Source organism: Anolis carolinensis, unplaced genomic scaffold (assembly GCF_035594765.1).
Source record: "Anolis carolinensis isolate JA03-04 unplaced genomic scaffold, rAnoCar3.1.pri scaffold_14, whole genome shotgun sequence".
NCBI lineage: Eukaryota > Metazoa > Chordata > Lepidosauria > Squamata > Dactyloidae > Anolis > Anolis carolinensis.
This window is the reverse complement of record NW_026943825.1, coordinates 16,505,797-16,522,857: the sequence shown is the minus strand read 5'-3', so window position 1 is coordinate 16,522,857 and position 17,061 is coordinate 16,505,797. Positions and strand designations below refer to the sequence as shown.

Sequence of the window (17,061 nt, the reverse complement as noted above, 5' to 3'; positions counted from 1 at the left end):
TATTATTATTATTATTATTATTATTATTATTATTATTATCATCATCATCTTCTTCATCATTATTATGTAGAGGCTGGATGGCCATCTGTCAGGATAATATAAGATTATAAATGGGTAATATACCTGTGTGGGCCTTGAGTCTACATTGCCATATAATCCAGTGCAAATTAGATAATCTGTGGAAGAGGCCTAAATGAGGCCTAACTGTGCCTGTCCCCTGGGCTGAGTAGGTTGCTAGGAGACCAACTGGGCAGAACTTAGCCTTGTAACTGGCAGCAATTGGATAAAAAGAATTATTCCTCTTCCTCTAATTAGGACTTTATTTTTCTTTTCTTTTTGTTGTATCAACCTAGAGCCGTGGATGATGGGTTGTGTTGTAAAATTTCAAGGTTGGGGGGCCTGTAGTTTTGTTGTTTTGTCCGCTGCCCTGATGCCATCACTCTTTTATATATATAGATATATATATTGGGGTGGCAAAATCAGAATTCTTGTGCTCCTCGCATAATAGTCGCAGAGCCGTTTGGGGCTGATTCTCCCTCCCTTCCCTCCTTCTCTCTCTGAATTAGTTTAATTAACCCAAAACGGCAGTCTCTAGAACTCAGCTCTTCCTTCCTTCCTCCAAAGAGCTCCTTTCCAGATTTTTGTAAACTACCTTGTCGGAAAGAAAGAAAGAAAGATAGATCTTCCCTCTTCTTTCCTCCAAGGCTTTAAGGCAGTTTCAGACACAAGCAAACAGAAACAAAGGCTGGATCTTCCCTCCTCTTTTAGAGGGAAGGGATTTAATTTTTGGAAGAAAAAAACCCCAGAGAATCAAAGGCAGATTTTCTTTCATTGTGTAATAGTCGCATCCAGGGGATGCTGCTCCAGCCCTACCTCCCTGTAGGTCTTGACCAGGCCGGGGATGTCGTGGAAGACGGTGACTTTCCCAGCCCGCTTGGCCAAGGCGGCCCCGCTTTCGGCGTCCATCTCCAGGAGGTCGCCGGGCGCCACCTGCCAGGTCCCAGGCTCACCTGGATGGAGGGGGAGAGAAAGAGACAAATTAACTCATTTATTTACACTATTGATATGTCTCCCTTCTCACCCTGAAGGGGACTCAGGGAGGGTCACAGAACATACATATACAGCAAACATCCGATGCTGAATATAACAATGACAACACAGGCAAGAGATAGAGGTATATATAGGCTTTCCTATCTTTCAGCATCTTTGGAGGCTGTGCTGTCGTTCCATCTCCCTGCCAAAGAGCTTTCTTTGTTTCTCCTTTTTCTGATCGATCGAAACGCCGAGCCTCAATACCTCCCCACTTTAATGCGGTTCCTATTTACCTACTCACGTTTGTTTTCAAACTGCTAGGTAGGCAGAAGCTGGGCTAAGGGTCAGGAACTCACCCTGACCTGGGCTTCGAACTGACAACCTTCCAGTTGGCAAGATTTATTAACCTGCTGTGCTAAAGCCCGATATTATTGTTATTTTATGTTATTTAACGGCGCTCCATGCAGTCATGCCAGTGTCCAAATGACCTTGGAGGTGTCTACGGACAACGCCGGTTCTTCGGCTTAGAAATGGAGATGAGCACCAACCACCAGTCAGACACGACTGGACTTAATGTCAGGGGAAACCTTTACCTTTACCTTATGTTATTTATACCCCAATTTATCTCTCCTGCTGGAGACTCAAAGAGGCCATTAATATTATAATAATGCAATAATAATATTATAATTATATATACAGTAGTCTTGCTTATCCAACACTCAGTTATCCAACATTCTGGATAATCCAAGCCATTTTTGTAGTCAATGTTTTCAATACATTGTGATATTTTGGTGCTAAATTAGTAAATACAGTAATTACTATATAGCATTACTGCGTATTGAACTACTTTTTCTGTCAAATTTGTTGTTAAACATGATGTTTTGGTGCTTAATTTGTAAAATCATAACCTAATTTGATGTTTAATAGGCTTTTCCTTAATCACTCCTTATTATCTAACATATTCGCTTATCCAACGTTCTGCCGGCCCGTTTATGTTGGATAAGTGAGACTTAATAGTATTTACTTCTTTATTTACATACATGGGTCATAGAGTATTATTAATTATTATTAACTGCATTTCTATACCACTTTTCTCACCCCTGGGGGGACTCAAAGCAGTTTACAACATAATAAATGGCAAAATTCAATGCCTTACAAATATATAACAATATATAACATATCTAAATAAAATACATACAACTGTAGATTAAATACATTAAAACTATAAAAACATCAAACAAAGACATATGCATAAAAACATGCTATTACAGAAATTAACATAGATCCCTTCTCTTCCCCCACCACCATCCCCCATCTCCCTCTCCATAATTTCACCCTTTCTTTATATATCCTCCCTGCTCCCCCAGAAGCAAGATGGTGGAGGCCTTCGATGTAGTAGTAGTAGTAGTAATAATAATATATTTTTTTTCCTGTCAGGAGCAACCGGAGTTGCTTCTGGAGTGAGAGAATTGGCCGTCTGCAAGGACATTGCCCAGGGGACATTGCCCGGATGTTTTGATGTTTTTACCATCCTTGTGGGAGAATTCTCTCATGTCCCTGCATGGAGCTGAGAGAGGGAGCTCATCCGCGCTCTCCCCGGGTGGGATTTGAACCTGGCAGCCTTCAGGTCAGCAACCCAACCTTCAAGTCACAAGGCTTTTATCCCCTAGGCCACTGGAGGCTACAGTAATAATAATAATAATAATAATAATAATAATAATAATAATAATAATAATAATAATCACAATCTGCCAACTGCAAAAGGCCACCCGACTGGGATCTGGGCGCATCATCCGAAAATACATCACACAGTCCTAGACACTTGGGAAGTGTTCGACTTGTGATTTTGTGATACGAAATCCAGCATATCTATCTTGTTTGCTGTGTCATAATAAAATAATAATAATAATAACAACAACAACCTTGGCTTGCACTTAAACACAATTGGTGCTGACAAAATTGCCACCTGTCACCCCCCAATTTCTTCTCCCAGAATGGCCCACTGACCTTCGGGGCCGACCAAGGCGGTGCGGAAGCAGACCAGGTCTCCTGGGGCCAGCGGGTGGGGCACTTCCGGCCCGATGGCCTGCTCCACGGGGACCGGGACGTAGTCGGCCATCCCCGGGCGCCGGGTGTCCCACAGGCCCACCAGCGTCACCCCGCTGTTCACCGCTCGGGCCACGAAGGTGTGGTTCTCGCTGCCCGGGCGCAGCAGCAGAAGGTCGTCCCTGCAAGATGAAGAAATTCAACCTTGTACGGCTCACGTCGATCATCCAGAATGAGAAGCAGATAGTGAGGCCAAGGGAATCCCTTTCCCCCCTCTCATTCCTGGATGCCTGTTGTTATTGTTGTTGTTGTTCTGTTTTCTCTTGTTGGAGCCAGAAGATGCAAAGTATATATGTATATATAACATTATATATATGTGTGTGTGTATTTAATATTGTATATAATATTCAATAAAAAATAATTAATATATTGAATATACATCTATATATATATATAAAAGAGTGATGGCATCAGGGCAGCGGACAAAACAAAAAAACGACAGGCCCCCCAACCTCGAAATTTGACAACACAACCCATCATCCACGCCTCTAGGTTGATACAACAAAAAGAAAAGAAAAATAAAGTCCTAATTAGAGGGAGAGGAATAATTGTTTTTATCCAATTGCTGCCAGTTACAAGGCTAAGCTCCACACATAGACCCCTCTATCGTCACCACTTTCACAGTACACAAACAACCAAATGCATACTAAACATAAAGACAACCATACAACGCACATTCAATACCACCACCACCTCAACCATTTCTCACCAACACCACAACGCCACAGCAATACGTGGCTGGGCACAGCTAGTATATTGATAATATTATAATGTAATGTAATATACAGTAGAGTCTCACGTATCCAACATAAACGGGCCGGCAGAAGCTTGGATAATAAGGAAGGATTAAGGAAAAGCCTATGAAACATCAAGTTAGGTTATGATTTTACAAATTAACATCATGTTTTACAACAAATTTGACAGAAAAAGTAGTTCAATATGCAGTAATGCTATGTAGTAATTACTGTATTTACGAATTTAGCACCAAAATTTCACGATGTATTGAAAACATTGACTAATCCAGAAAGTTGGATACATGAGACTCTACTGTATATATATGTGTGTGTGTGTGTATATTTAATATTGTATATAATATTCAATAATAAATAATAATTAATATATTGAATATACATATATTGATAATATTATATGGTAATGTAATATAATACTAATAATAATATAATATAAAATTAACTAGCTGTGCCCGGACACGCGTTGCTGTGGCGAAGTCTGGTGGTATGGGAAATAAAGTATTGAGGAATTGGTGGTAGTTAAGGTAAAGGGTAAAGGTTTTCCCCTGACATTAAGTCCATTATAAATGGATTATATAGCTGTGTGGAAGGGCCTTGAGTCTACACTACCATATAATCCAGTTAAAATCAGATAATCTGTATTTTATAGGCAGTGGGGAATAGGCCTAAGTGAGGCCTAACTCTGCCTGTCCCCTGGGCTGAGTGGGTTGCAAGGAGACCAAGTGGGCGGAGCTTAGCCTTCTAAGTGGCAGCAATTGGATAAAAACAATTATTCCTCTCCCTCTAATTAGGATTTTATTTTCCTTTCCTTTTTGTTGTATGAACGTAGAGGCATGGATGAGGGGTTGTGCTGCCAAGTTTAGTGTTTCTGGGATGTGTAGTTTTGTTGTTTTGTCCTAGGCCGAAATTTCATTACCCTTTTATATATAGAGATTATATATTATATATAGCATTGAGTCATGGCCAAGAAATGAGAGAGGAGCTCCAGGTGCATCTTCCTCTCGGGTTTTGGTGACCGTATGACGCAAATCTCATGCGCAGCCTCACTTTGGCAAGGTCACTTGGCCCAAAAAGGTGAGCATTAGACTCAAGTAAATAGCTTACTTCTGCTTCCTTCCCACCCCTTTATTTACTGATGGAAGAAAAGAAAAAGTTGTAATAGTGGTAGCAACGGAGGGACGGAGCTGGCTGTCACTCAGAGCGGCCAACACAGAGGGATGCCAATCGCGCTCAGGGCAGGATCTTTTTTTGTTTCCACGTCCCCATTGCGTGGTGCCTTTTGTGGGCCCTACCTGTTGAGGGCCAGGTGGAGCTGGCTGCTCTGGGCGTGGAAGCGCTCCCCGGCGCTGTCGTAGAAGTGCACCCGAAGCGCGAGGGACATGCCCAGGGGGAAGGCGCGGAGGGGGCCCGGACCGGCCGAGAAGAGCCGCGGGGAGCTGCTCACACGCAGGTAGGACACCGGAGCCACCTGCAAGCAAGCAAGAAGGCATGGGTTTCCCTTGTCAATCACCCCTAATGCTGTGATTCAGCTGGAACCTCAGAGTGACTCTGATGGGGATTCAGGTTCAAAATGACTCTGAGGAGTCAGAAAATTTTAAAGATGAATTATTCAATGAAACCAGAGACTTACCTTTTGGGCATTCTGGATAAAGACACTTTTCAGGACATGAATAAAGAAAAAATGAATTATATTTTTGTCAACGGCAGCAAGGATAGTCTTTGCAAAGATGTGGAAGTTGGAAAAGTTACCAGACAGAGAAGACTGGTTAAAAAAAAGTATGGGAGATAAAAGATATGGACCAGCTAACGTATTTTTTGAGAGAGAGAAAAAAAACACTGGTAAGGGTGTAAAGAAGACTGACTTTAAAATACAATCCTTGAAGAACAGAGTCATAGAATCATAGAATAGTAGAGTTGGAAGAGACCTCATGGGCCATCCAGTCCAACCCCATTCTGCCAAGAAGCAGGAAATCGCAAAAGATTTTCTTTTAAAGCAAATGGGAGAGAAGTAAAAGAAGCAGAATAAAAGAAATTTGAACAGGAACAAGGGCTTACTTACTTTTCTTAACTTTCCTATAATTATTGTTCCCCCTCTTTCGATGTATAAGTAGTTTGAAAATCTCTAATAAAAATTATTATTAAAAAAATGACTCTGATGGGGATTATGGGATTCAGGTTCAGAGTGTCCCTGTGGTAGAAGATGAGGAACAGGGAGTGTTTCCCACAGCAGGGAATGATGTTGATGATACTGAAACTAGCCAGGTGCAAACTGACTCAGAAAAGGAGGACAGTTCTCAGTCTGATAATAATAACTTTATAATAATTTTATTTTTATACCCTGCCTCAATCTCCCCAAAGGGGACTCAGGGCGGCTTACATGGGGTCAAGCCCGAATAAAAAGAATGGCAATATAAAACACAACAATAGACAAGAGACATGCACAATTATAAAAATTTAAACATGAGCCAATAAAAACAAAAGACAAGAACTAATAAAAACATGGATTAAAACCGAGAGGTTGTAAAAGTAGACTGGGTAAGGTGCACTCGTATTGTAAACACGAGGTGACTGCAAATTCTTGGAAGTGCAAATCGGGATGGGAAGAGACCCTGCTGTGTCTATATCAAGTTGACAAAGGTAAAAAGTGCAAACCTGTACAAGAATGGTCCCAGATACAGGATTGTTATGGGGATGAGCAATCTTTATCCAAAGGCCTGAGTGAAGAGCCAGGTTTTCAAGTTGAGATGGCCACTCTCCTTGCGCTGCCCCTCTTCTTACCCGCACTCCGGTGATGATGGTCTGGTTGACGCCAATGGGCTCCAGCGCGGTCACCTCCAGCACCGCCGTCCCAGTGACGGACCCTGCCCGGAGGAGGCCCTGCCGGCTCTCCTCGATGACGGAGGAGTTGGGGAAGCACTGCAGGAGCTGCGCAGACACCACCGCCGCCCCCTCCCTGGGACGGAAAGGAAAGAACATTATAAGTCCCTTCAGAAAGCTCAGAATATTATTAAGGATCCAAAATCCAAATGCCAAAACATTCTGGGGAGCTAGATTTGATCAGCTGGAGACAATGGTCAGATATGGCAGCTTCAACAGCATCCCTTATCATGAATGGATTTGTATCTGCGGAGCACCTGAAATTGAGGATATATATAATATCCTGGACCCAGGTACATATGGACCCACCTCCTAATGCAATTTACAATCAAATAATACGTGTGCTATATAGGTTGGCTCCCTCTCTATCTTCCTTCAGGAAACAACTGAAGACTTGGCTGTTTCGGCAGTTCTTTGGAGATACAGTCATTAATTAATCAGCCTCAGAGGGTTTTTAATAATCCATCCTGTATTTATTACAATTTTACCATTTATAATAATAATAATAATAATAATAATAATAATAACAACAACTTTATTTTTATACCCCGCCTCTATCTTCCCAAAGGGGACTCAGGGTGGCTGACATGGTGCCAAGCCCAAATAAAAACAATAGGAATATAAAACACAACAATAGACAAAAAACATGCACAATTATAAAAATTTAAACATTAGCCAATAAAAACAAATGACAAGAGCTAATAAAAACATGGATTAAAATGGGGAGGTTATAAAAGTAGACTGGGTAAGGTGCACCATATAAATATTGTAAACACGAGGTGACTGAGAAAGTGCTGCAAATTCTTGGAAGTGCAAATTGGGATGGGAATAGACCATGCTGTGTCTATATCAAGTTGACAAAGGTAAAAAGTGCAAACCAGTACAAGAATGGTCACAGATACAGATTGCTATGGGGATGAGCAATCTTTAACTAAAGATTTATGTGTTTTAAATGCAATTTTTTTATCCTGTATTTTTGTTTTAATTGATATATTGTATTACTGTTTTATCTTTTTATAGTGTGATTTGTATTATGTTGCCTATATTTTGTCCTATGTTGTTTGGGCCTCTGCCCCATGTAAGCCGCCCTGAGTCCCCACGGGGAGATGGTGGTGGGGTATAAATAAAGTTTTATTATTATTATTATTAAGTGGTGTTCCCAATGGCCCCCCAGCACAGACTTGTTGCCATGGAGCTGGTGGAGCCTAACTCTGTAACCAGAGCCTGGGTGGCCATCTGTTGGGGGTGCTTTGATTATGTCTCCCTGCCTGGCAGGAGGATGGCCTTTGAAGGCCACAAGGTTGGGATTCCACACAGCGGATGGATTTCCCTCTCGGCTCCTGGAGGTACCTGTTGGTGAGCAGCTTGAGCTGGGAGTTCATGGACATGAGGATCTGCCCCGCAGGACACTCCGGGCAGAAGAGCTGCAGCTTCTCAAAGACCTGCAGGGAGACAGATGGTTGCGCTGGTCAAGAAGCCCATGGCAACGTTAGAGAGAACAACAACCCATGCGGGAAAGGATCTGCCCCGGAAACTAGGGCTCAATGGAGCAATGGGTTCACATTACAGGGAAGGAGGTTCCACCTGACACTAGGAAGAACTTCCTGACGGTAAGAAGAAGTGTCCAACGGTGGAACTCTCTGCCTCAGAGTGTGGCGGGAGCCCCTTCCTTAGAGGCTAAAAACAGAGGCTGCATGGCCATCGGTCAGGGGGGCTTTGATGGCGCTTTTTCTGCCCTCCTGAGGGTCTCTTCCAATGCTGCTGTAATATAGGCTGCCGAGGAGTCTGTGGAGTCGCCTCCCTCCTCTGGAGCTTTTTGAGCAGAGGCTGGAGGGCCATCTGCCAAGAGGGCTTGGATGGTGTCTTCCTGCCTGGCAGATGGGGCTTGGACTGGAGGGCCCTCTGTGGGGTCTCTGCCAACTGCAGCAAACTATGACTCTATCTATCTATCTATCTATCTATCTAGCCATCCATCCTTCTGTATCTACAGTAGAGTCTCACTTATCCAACATAAACGGGCTGGTAGAACGTTGGATAAGCGAATATGTTGGATAATAAGGAGAGATTAAGGAGAAGCCTATTAAACATCAAATTAGGTTATGATTTTACAAATTAAGCACCAAAACATCATGTTATACAAAAAATTTGGCAGAAAACGTAGTTCAATAGGCATTAATGCTACGTAGTAATTACTGTATTTACAAATTTAGCACCGTATTGAAAACACTGGCTACAAAAATGTGCTGGGTAATCCAGAACGTAGGATAAGCGAGTGTTGGATAAGTGAGACTCTACTGCATTTATCCTGATGTTTTCCAACAGAGCCTGGATGGCCATCTGTCAGGAGGGCTGGGATGGCATCTTCCTTTATGACAGGAGGAGGCTGGACAAGATGGCTTTCTTTGGGGCCTCTTCCAACTGAAGTCATCTATGACTCTCTCACTGTATCTATCTGTCTGCCTGCTGCCTATCTATCTATTTATCTATCTATGCATATACTTATCCATCCATCCATCCATCCATCCATCTATGCATCCATTCATCCATCCATCTATGCATCCATCCATCCATCTATGCATCCATCCATCCATCTCTGGAAGTTTTTGTGCTGGACGGCCACCTCTCAAGAGGACCCAGACTGTGTCCTTCTTCCTGGCAGAATGGGGTTGGGCTGGATGTCCCTTTGGGGTCCCTTCCAACCCACATTCCTTCCACTTCCACCTTTGAGAACTCTTGGCTGCTCCCATCCAAGGCCCACCTTGCCTGGCGGCGTGTTTCACTCCAGGGCCGAACCCTCCTTGGCCATTTTGGGTCTCTATTCCTTCAGCCTCCCCTACCGCACAGAGTGGTGGCAATGGAGACGCAATCGATGGTCCCTGGGTGAAGGCCAAGAGGCCGAGGAGCCAGAGGTGGGCCGGGCGGGACTCACTCACCAGGACTTGCACTTCGTCGGAGAGCTCCGCCTGGCTCCCCTCCAGCTGCCTGGCCGAGGGGTCCAAGGCCCGCACGGTCACTCGGATGCTGGTCCTTCCGGGTGCCTTTGTGTGCAGGACCATGGCAAAGTTACTCTCTGGAGGGAGCTGCAGGGACACCTGGCAGAGAGGAGGGAATGTTTACACATTTAAAGCCTAAAGTCTTTGAGAATTAACAACCTCATATGCTTCTTTCTGTCAGAGTATTTGCAGCGCAGCAGTAGTTGGATGGAATCAGTGGAGCACAGAACAAAGAGACACTCAGAGACGTTGGTAAAAATATTTACAGAGTTTTACTGTATCAACACAAACAGACTAACAGACGACAGATGAACACAGGACTCAAACTCTAGGCAGACAGAACTCAACTGAACAGACACAATCAATAATAATAATAATAATTATTATTATTATATTTTTATACCCCGCCCCATCTCCCCGAAGGTACTCGGGGCAGCTTACATGGGGCCAAGCCCAAACATCAACAATATAAAAACGAAGCAATAAAACAAATGAATCAACAACAACAATAAAAACAGGTCATAAAATCACATACAAAAAACTATAATGATAAAATCAATAAATAAGCACAAACACTTGTGTCTAGATACTCCCTAGTTCCAGCCACACATCAAGGTCATCATAGCTTCTTGGCAATTAACTCTTTCCACACTATGGTCCATTCTGGATGATGCAATCAGTTGCAATACAAGCATGGCACAAATTGCATTTAAACACTATCAATACACAAATCCCACATTAACACTTTCTGCCCCCCAAATCCGATTTGCATGCCCCCTTCTCCGTGCCATGAGTGATTAAAAGCCATATTATTATTTATTATTTATGTTCAATCTCTTTTTCAAGTAGGAGAGCTAAAAGATATTTCTTTTGTTCTCAGGCAATGTGTGTCTCTTCTGTGTATGTTATGTTACGTAGATAGCGCACTGACTGTAACCCCGTTGTGCAAAAGCAGTTGGAAAATACAGTGCTAGTGGACATGTGGTCACACGCCCGCAGAAGGGTTAAGTGAGTGGTGGTGTGGAACTGGAGGGACATGCAAAGAAGCTGAGTCATGACCATGTGACAGGCATGACGAGGATTTCTATTGGTCCTAACAGGTTATAATCCAAATCATTGGATTATGACCTGTTAGGATCATAACCTAATGGATAGCAGAGTTTCAGTTTCAATATTTAGTATTCCAATATCGTCTATTCTTCATAGATCTCTTGATTCTATTTCATGCTCTCAGCAGACAAAGATTCAAGCAGACTTCTCTTAAAACAACATGTCATGTATTTAAAGATACAGACACATTTCTTGTCAGGTTAAACTTTAAAAACATTTCGGTTTGTATCTTTAAGCTTTTAGTCTTTAACAGTCTCTTTGAAACAATACTGCTCTGTATAGCTCTTTTTTATAGTAATAATAATAATAATAATAATAATAATAATACAGTAGAGTCTCGCTTATCCAACGTAAATGAGCCGACAGAACGTTGGATAAGCGAATATGTTGGATAATAAGGAGATTAAGGAAAAGCCTATTAAACATAAAATTAGGTTATGATTTTACAAATTAAGCACCAAAACATCATGTTAGACAACAAATTTTACAGAAAAAGTAGTTCAGTACACAGTAATGCTATGTAGTAATTACTGTATTTACGAATTTAGCACCAAAATATCATGATATATTAAAAAAATTGACTACAAAAATGTGTTGGATAAGCGAGTGTTGGATAAGTGAGACTCTACTGTAATTTTATTCTTGTACCCTGCCTCCATCTCCCCACAGGGACTTGGGGCGGCTTACAAATAAAAAAACAAGCATACATACAATAACATCAAATGCCGAAAATGCACGAATGAAAATTAAAACATACGATAAAATCATAACCAAGACAAAGTTAAAATGCAGCAATAAAACATAAGGATGGGCTGGTCAAAAGTGCACTAAGTCTACTTCCAAAAAAATCAAGCCTCACCACTGGCTTCTGCACTCTAACAGACTCAAGCCTCAACTGTCATTCCTTTTTGAAACTGACCCATTCTAAACTGAACATTAAAACTGAATATTCTATGTACTTGAAGCAGCCCCTAACGCTGATTCAAGTACATAGGGCTAACAAAACTGTAAACCAAAGAAGACATACACTTCAGGAAATAAAGTGACACACAACAAAACAGAGAAAACATTAAATGGAGGAGGCATGAGAAGGTTGCCATCTCCTACAATTACACCCCTGACTGTTGTCTCTGTTTGATGTAACACTTGTTACAAACCATGGCTGACCCTGTGCTCCAGTCAATGCTCCATACCTCCGAATGCCGCGGGAGTAGGTCCAGGACATCGCGTTTGCTCACGGTCCAGTGGAAGACCAGGCCCGGGTTGGCGTTCCCGAAGGAGAAAGGGGTCAGCGTCGTGGTCAGCCCCATCACATACACCGGCATCTGCAAAGAGAGGGTTCAGCCATTTCTCTATTCTCTTCTCCAACTTGCATCTGGTTTTAATTTCTCTCTGTCATACCCCAGCCACCTTTGGTTTCTGAACCTGATTCAGAAATGAACTTTGACCAGAATGAAGCTTATTCTGACCTTTTACCCAGTCCGCAGAGCTCCTTCCAATTACAGCTGCCGGCTGTTGATAGCTCGGATGATTCTTTAATTGGGAGAGAAACTGGAAATATTACTCCCATGGCTGAACCAGATGTTTGTAGTTCCCCAGAGAACGTGCCCTTCAACCGAAGGGAGTTTCTGCATCGACAGAGATCAGAAAAACAAGGGCTTCGAAGGAGTAACTGCTTGGCCTCGCGAGGGGATTGTGGATAAGAAGATTCCTTTGGGAACCTTTGGGGAGCTTGGTTTCCCTTGGTTGGGATCTGATCTTCATTTCATAAAAGTGTCTTGCACTGTAAACACTGTGCGGTGTCAACGTAGCAATTTTCCTGAGAACAGTTCACCGACTCTAGTTCCTGATTCCACCAAGGCAAGTTCCCTGTTCCTGGCAGCCAAGCCGAGCCGCGACTCCCGATTTGAACCGGAGTAAATTGTTCCTGAATCAAGATTGGTTTTAACTTCATCTGGTTCCTGCCTTGATATCAAAGACTACCTAGTGACTTTGGACCTTGTTCTTTGGACCTTGTTCTTTGGACCTTGCTTTTTGGACCTTGTCATTTACTCTTGCTTCCTTGTTGTTTTTCCCCGCTCAAGAACTTTCAAACAGTTTTGAGCGTGTTTCGGTTTCTGGACTTTGGACAATAATATTGGACATTTCTCTTCAATTCTTTGGACTAATTCATACCTTTTTATAAAGGACTATTCCTCTCTCATCCCTTCCACTTATTCATTCTTGAATTTATTATTGTTTTAATAAAGATATTGTAAGATTATTGGTCTCTGTGTGGTTTCCAGTGCTCACGCTACCTTGGGGTGCAACACTCTCCTCCGATGTCACGTGAGGCCAGAACGGCTTTTCTCCAGCTTCTCTTGCTCCAAGACCTGCAAATCTGCAGCCATCTGGGCATTTGATTTTTTAATTTTCCCATGGGAACTATTAAAGCCCTCTGGTACTCCAAAGCAGAATGAATATTCTCGATAAGTACATCTTCTCAATCGCTATTCTCAATCGCTTCTCAATCTCAATTGCACAAGTGACAAATCCCAAGACTCTGCTGGATGCAGTTGAAAGAGTATCCCAGGTGATCACGCTCCAGTCGCGAGTGCTCTCATCTTCATGCTATTGCCGCAGAAACGGACACAAGAAAGATGGAGTTGGGCCCCGAACGGAGCTTTCAGTCCCACCGAAAGCCCTTTGGTCCCTGCACTGTGGGCCGAAAGGTTTCCCAAGACGTGGCCCAGGGCAAAGGACTCACCTCGGTGCCCGTGACGAGCCTCGTGGCCGCAGCGTGGATCCGGACCCCCTTGAGCTGGACCACCTCCAAGTCCACCTGGTCCTGAGGAATCAAAGCAAGACGTTTGGGCCATTCCTTTGAAAGGAGCCATTCTGCTCCAACAATGTCTTCATTTCTGTGGCTGAATTGGATGGAGATATTAATTGCAAAACAATTGACAAATGTGCTATAGCTGGATGTCCCTCTATAACGGACACCCTTCACTCTACTCTCTTCACACACTCAAGCACACGTATGTGAGAGGCAAGGGAACACAGTTTGATTTTAGATTTTCTTTTAAAATGGTAGCTGCCACCAACCTAAAATGTTTTTAGGATTTTTGTTGTTAAATGTACTTGAGATAAGTTTCTCCCATTCCCTGCCCACACTGTTTCCACCCCCTGGCTCCCAAACTAGGAGACTTTTCTGTGGTATTTAATTGTTGTATTGCTGGAACTATTAGAAAGGCTTCTTAATGGAAGGATATACTGTAGTGGCTTTTGAAAGTTGAAAATAGAATAAAAATTTATTTTCTTAAGACAGGCAAATAATTACTTCAGAGAGGTACATAAGCGTAAATGGTTACAGCAGTTCTTCAGCTTAACTTAGTTGTATGTTTCAGATTACTTCACTTAGTTTCAAACAGTTCCAATCAAACCAAACTATCTATTGGTCACAGAAACCCTCGCTCTATTTGCTGAGAATAGCCACGAGTTCGACTAACCTAATCTAGATTGCCCCCTGGGTTGTTAACTAACTCTAACCTAGAGTCCGTCTATTAACCAGCCCAGTAGTGAGAGTCAATCTCTTGAATTATCTCCCCCAAGAGATCCAAACTGCCTGACCTATCCTGTCAGTTTCACAGCTCTCTGTTCTCTCTCACACACACAACCAAAACTCCAAACTGAACTTTCCTCTCCAAAACCCAAAAACCGAACTGCCTTGGAGCTCTTTTTCTCTCTGCCCTCTAAGACTTGGCTCCTCCCATCTGCTCTGGCCAATCTAGGTTTCTCTCTCTAAGATACACTTTTCCCATGCCTTTATGATAGAACCCATTGGGAAATGACATTTATAACTCAGGAACAAAAATCGTGTTTGAACCCGGACCCTATTGGCGATTCCAGGGCGAGGGGCTTGACGGAGACCTGGACAACGTACCTGCGAGAAGACAATGACTTTCCCGGTGTCTTCGCTGATGGCCTGAATGGTGCCGAGGATGACGGCCGAGCCCACGGCCTTGGCGGTGACCTGGCCCCGCCCGTCCACGATGCCCACGGTCTGGTTGCTGATGGAGAAGTGGATGAGGGATTGCGGCTGCGGCCCGCCTTCGGACATCACCTGCCGTCGGGTGGGAAAAGAGGAGCAGAAGCGAGTTGGAGGAGCACAGCAACGGAGGCGATCCCGGAGCAAGACACCACCTGGGATCAACAAAGCCATGGGGCGCGTGCTGACATCCCTTCGGTGGTGAAAATTGTGGGCCTTCACAATAATTTATCACAAGACGGGGCATTTCCCGAAGACACCCATCTATTGTCTGCCTTGACTGGTGTGGCTTGGAACGACCAGATGCCCAGCTTCTTCGCCACGATGAGACTCACTTGCATCATGTTGTGAGGAATGAGGACCATCTTCTCTGGAATGAGCCTGAACGGCGGGAAGACCTGGACAACACAAACAAAGACAGCGGCGGCAGCAGACAGGTTTGGATCTGATCCCCAAAACTGTCTTCAAAGCACACAAATAATAGTAGTAGTAATAATAATAATAATAATAATAATAATAATAATAATAGATCGAAAAATCAGCTGACTGTCCCGACGAAATGCAGACTGTCCCGACGAAACCATTGATCATATCATATCATTTTGTGATATGAAATCCAGTCTATCTATCTTGTTTGCTGCGTCATAATAAAATAATAATAATAATAATAATAATAATAATAATAATAATAATATCACACAGTCCTAGACACTTGGGAAGTGTCCGACATGTGATCCAATTCAACAGCCAGCAGAGTTTCCACTGTGGACTCATCTTGTTGTGTTTATAATAATAATAATAATAATAATACATCACACAGTCCTAGACACTTGGGAAGTGTTCGACTTGTGATTCTGTGATACGAAATCCAGCATATCTATCTTGTTTGCTGTGTCATAATAAAATAATAATAATAATCCTAGACACTTGGGAAGTGTTCGACTTGTGATTTTGTGAAACGAAATCCAGCATATCTATCTTGTTTGCTGTGTCATACAATAAAATAATAATAATAATAATAATAATAATAATAATAATAATAATAATTTTTATTATTTTATTTCTATATCCCGCCTCCATCTCCCCAAGGGGACTTGAGCAGCTTACATGGCGATACTGTCTTAAAGCTTTTGCCCCAAATGGAAGAACCCAACACTCTCTGTTCTTTGGAGGTTTTTGAGCAGAGGCTGGATGGCCATCAGTCGGGAGGGATTCGACTGTGCTTTTCCTGCACGGCAGAATGGGGTTGGACTGGTTGACCTTCCAGCTCCTCTCAGCCTGCTCTCCTGCCCCAGGTCGGGCAATCGTTCCCCAATAACCTTGGGGTTATCCAATAATCTTGGACATTCTTAAAATGTTAAATAATGTGATTTTATTTTGTAATGGTATCTGTTTTATATGAACTGTTGTTTTGTAGATTGTTTTATATGAATTGTTGTTTTTACATTGTTTTTAGGCATTGAATTTTTGCCATTTACTGTAAGCCGCTTTGAGTCTCCTCGGAGAGAAAGGCGGGGTAAAAGTGATGTAAATAAATAAATGTAAATAAATAAGCCCTGCTTACCTCCACTTTGCGCGGGGCGGAGGTGAACTTGGCTCCAGTCTTGTCCCGGGCGCTGGCCACCAGCGTGGTCTGCCCCACGGCCAGGGCGCGCAGCACGTACACCTCGGCCGAGTCGCCCGCCTCCTCCATCAGCCTGCAAGGAGACAGGGGCTGGTGGTCATCCCAGAGTCCCCAAACCGCCTCTGCTTCTCTGACCTGCGCTGAAGGCATGAACGGCAGAGCTCGCAGAAACAGACAGGGATCCCTCGTCCAGAGTTTTGAGGCAATGGAAGGGTCTGCAGGACTCACGAAAGGGAGACGATGGAGGAAGCGGCCTTGAGCTGGAGCTGCATGAAGCGGAAGTACTTGCTCTGGAAACGCAGCCGGAGGTGTCCCAGGACGTGCACCGAGACCAGCACCGATTTGCCAAGCTCAATCTGGAAGGGAAAGCCAGGGAATCACCCTGGACTACTCAAGTCTAAATGTTGTCAGACAGATGATAGAGTCAGATTGAGGGAATCCTTTCCCTGTTTCCAAAGCATGCCTAGACAGGCTTTACTGTGTTTCACTGTGTTTTGCTGCTTAATTTGCAAAATCATAACATAATTTGACATTTAATAG

At 43.2% G+C, this 17,061-nt stretch overlaps 1 protein-coding gene across 1 annotated transcript in view; it reads right to left on the bottom strand.

Annotated features, from left to right (window-relative positions):
• Window positions 1-17,061, bottom strand: part of nup210l (nucleoporin 210 like) — a 43,640-nt gene that overhangs the window by 5,727 nt on the left and 20,852 nt on the right. The window contains exons 22-33 of the mRNA XM_008123045.3: window positions 16,750-16,877; window positions 16,462-16,594; window positions 15,233-15,295; window positions 14,793-14,972; window positions 13,617-13,697; window positions 12,064-12,195; window positions 9,701-9,859; window positions 8,118-8,209; window positions 6,669-6,843; window positions 5,183-5,358; window positions 3,040-3,260; window positions 874-1,010 (exon numbers count right to left, since the gene is read on the bottom strand). Coding sequence (XP_008121252.1) covers window positions 874-1,010; window positions 3,040-3,260; window positions 5,183-5,358; window positions 6,669-6,843; window positions 8,118-8,209; window positions 9,701-9,859; window positions 12,064-12,195; window positions 13,617-13,697; window positions 14,793-14,972; window positions 15,233-15,295; window positions 16,462-16,594; window positions 16,750-16,877 — 1,677 coding nt within the window. The remainder of the gene's footprint in view (window positions 1-873; window positions 1,011-3,039; window positions 3,261-5,182; window positions 5,359-6,668; window positions 6,844-8,117; window positions 8,210-9,700; window positions 9,860-12,063; window positions 12,196-13,616; window positions 13,698-14,792; window positions 14,973-15,232; window positions 15,296-16,461; window positions 16,595-16,749; window positions 16,878-17,061) is intronic.